The 2,912-nt window shown below is 25.0% G+C and overlaps 2 protein-coding genes across 4 annotated transcripts in view; one reads left to right on the forward strand and one right to left on the reverse strand.

Moving 5' to 3' along the window:
• LOC102678692 (protein CROWDED NUCLEI 4) overlaps window positions 1-410 on the reverse strand; it is a 2,351-nt gene extending 1,941 nt beyond the window's left edge. Inside the window, exon 1 of the mRNA XM_006624109.2 lies at window positions 99-410. Coding sequence (XP_006624172.1) covers window positions 99-376 — 278 coding nt within the window. The 5' untranslated portion in view covers window positions 377-410. The remainder of the gene's footprint in view (window positions 1-98) is intronic.
• Window positions 395-2,912, forward strand: part of LOC102678372 (sperm-associated antigen 6-like) — an 8,190-nt gene continuing 5,672 nt past the window's right edge. Inside the window, exons 1-8 of one of the 3 annotated variants that reach the window (XM_006624106.2) lie at window positions 395-675; window positions 849-1,111; window positions 1,228-1,438; window positions 1,500-1,678; window positions 1,751-1,924; window positions 1,990-2,142; window positions 2,200-2,349; window positions 2,422-2,580. In XM_006624106.2, the coding sequence (XP_006624169.1) occupies window positions 651-675; window positions 849-1,111; window positions 1,228-1,438; window positions 1,500-1,678; window positions 1,751-1,924; window positions 1,990-2,142; window positions 2,200-2,349; window positions 2,422-2,580 (1,314 nt within the window). In that variant the 5' untranslated portion in view covers window positions 395-650. Of the gene's footprint in view, window positions 676-848; window positions 1,120-1,227; window positions 1,439-1,499; window positions 1,679-1,750; window positions 1,925-1,989; window positions 2,143-2,199; window positions 2,350-2,421; window positions 2,581-2,912 lie in introns of those variants that run through there. The other 2 variants (XM_006624107.2, XM_006624108.2) reach the window with 2 other exon arrangements.

Raw genomic sequence — 2,912 nt, forward strand, 5'->3', positions numbered from 1 at the left:
AAATTATATTTTAAAATATTATATTTATAAATATAAATAATTATTAAATTATTATAATATTTATTAAAAATAAATTATTACTCTTTTCTTATACTTACAACTTTGAAGTTGAAAATTGATTAAAAATATGTGGTAACGATGAATTTCGTTTAACTGGAAACTGAAAATTATATTCATTTTGCATTGGTATACTATTTGAACTTGTTTTTTCTTCGGACACATTTATTTGATGTTTTTTCGAATTAGAAATTGAATATTCATTATTATAAGTATTAACAACACAATTTATTTTTGTCATTAAATTATATGCCTTCTGTTCAAGTTCTTTATTTAACTGATGAAATCCTTTTTCTTTAGATAATAAATCTTCAGTCATTTTTTAATAATAATAACTATTATGCAAAAAAAATTATTTTACTATTATCGTTATATTTTTTTATTACTAAATTCTGTTTAACAATTATAAGTCTTGACAATTAACGAACATATATTCTATTCGATCAAATATTTGTTTATGTTATTATACCAAATCACTATAATGCATAGTATGCAAGGAGCGGTAGTTTTTCGTTTTTAAACATATGATAGTTAAATGAAATAAAAACATATTACATTGCATATGTATATTTACAAATTTATTATAAACGAAAATGACGGCACGTTCAATTTTACAAGGTATAATTTTTAAATTAGTTTAATTTGACGGTTTTTTAATATAGATGACAATAATATAAATAATATATAAATAAAATAGAATAAAACTTTTTTGTATTTGTATTAGTAATTTATTATAATAATTCTTATGCTTGTGTAAAATATTAATATTGATAATTCTTTTATATTTATAGTTTTTGATCAATATCAAAAGGCTCGTCTATTGTTTGTTCAATCTATTGCTGATTTTGCTTCAAAACCAAATACTATAGAATGTTTAGAAGCTGCTGGTGTTTTGGATCTTTTATGCCCTTTGCTAACAGATCTTGTACCATCTATTCAACATATGGCTGCTGTTGCATTAGGAAAAATTGCAAATAACAATCAAAAATTGGCACAGACTATTGTAAGAATGGATATTTTACCTCAATTATTGAAGAATATTGCTAAACAAAATGTATGAATGTAAGCATTTTAGTTGTAGAAAACTATATTTCTTTTTTTTAGTAGATTTTACTATATTTTAAAATATAATAAATAAATTATGAAACCATTGAAGCATATTTGTTATAGAAATTTTATAAAAAAGCAGCCCTATTTGTTTTACGTGCAATTGCTAGACATTCCCCTGAATTTGCATCTATGGTAATTCAAAGTAATGGATTGGACACTATAATAATTTGTTTGGAAGATTTTGATTCTGGTGTTAAGGAAGCTGCTGCTTGGGCATTGGGATATATTGCTAGACATAATAAGAGCTTAGCTCAAACTACAGTAGATGCAGGTATTTATGTAGCATTACATAAATTAATTATATTCTTCTATATAAATTATTTAATTCATAGGAGCTGTGCCACTTTTGGTGTTGTCCTTGCAAGAACCTGAATTATGTATAAAACAAATTACTGCATCTGCTTTATTTGATATAAGCAAACATTCTACTGAACTTGCAGAAAATGTTGTTGATGCAGGAGCCATTCCTTTTCTTGCAAAGGCACTATCTAATCCTGATACTAAATTAAAGGTGATATAAGGTACCCTATATAGAGAGAATGATTTTATAACATAATATTTTATTTATTAATAATATACATAGCGTCAAGTTCTTTTGGCATTAAGCAGTATAGCAAAACATTCTGCACATCTGGCAGAATCTATTATTGAAGCTGAAATTTTTCCTGATGTTCTTGTACATATGGCACATCCTGATGAATGTGTTGTTAAAGCTGCTGCAATGTTAACCAGAGAAATTTGTAAACATACATTAGAAGTAAAAAAATTATATTTTAATTTATTTGCAATACACTATTCCATTATAATTATATTTTTTTTTAGATGGCCCAACTTATTGTGAATATTGGTGGTATTGGTGCACTTGTCGAATTATTTAGCACTTCAAAATTAACAGTTAGATTACCAGCAATAATGGCAATTGGATACATTGCAGGACATTCAGATCAGTTAGCTATTGCAGTTATAGGATCTAAAGTATGATATTGTTATGATATGAAAGAAATAAAAAATAAGAACGAATATTTATTATAGGGAATTGTTCATTTATCTACAATATTGCATGAAGAAAATGATGATCACACACTTGCAGTTACTGTATGGGCAATTGGTCAAATTGGAAAACATACATCAGAACATGCAAAGGCAGTGGCAGTTGCAAATATTCTTCCAAAGTTATTAGAAGTATATTGAAAATGTATTTTTATATCATATTGTTATTAATTGCTCACCATTAATTTTATAATTTATTTTCAGCTTTATAATAATCCAAATAGTTCAGAAGACCTTAAAGCAAAATGTTGTACAGCATTGAAACAAATACTACAAAAATGTATGTATATTGAAGCTTTGGAGGCTTTATTATATGACTCGCCACCTAATATCCTAAAATATGTACTTGGACAATTTAGTAAGGTAAGAAATACAATTAATATCTTGTTTTATATGTAACTCTTTACTTTATACATATTCTTTATAAGTTGTACATAATACTTATAAATTGAAATAAAATATTACAGTAATTAATATAGTATTTTTTTAAATTTTTAAAATAAAATGTTTATTATAATTTATTATTTATCACATGCATATAACGAGATAAATTATATAAATCAATAACAAATTTAACTAAATAGTAAAATTTATTATTGCACAATATTGTTTAATCGTAATTTTATTACGCAATATGATTACACAATAAATAATGTGTGTGTGTGTGTGTGTGTGTGTGTGTGTGTGTGTGTGTG

The sequence above is a fragment of the Apis dorsata genome, unplaced genomic scaffold (assembly GCF_000469605.1).
Source record: "Apis dorsata unplaced genomic scaffold, Apis dorsata 1.3 scaffold_991, whole genome shotgun sequence".
NCBI lineage: Eukaryota > Metazoa > Arthropoda > Insecta > Hymenoptera > Apidae > Apis > Apis dorsata.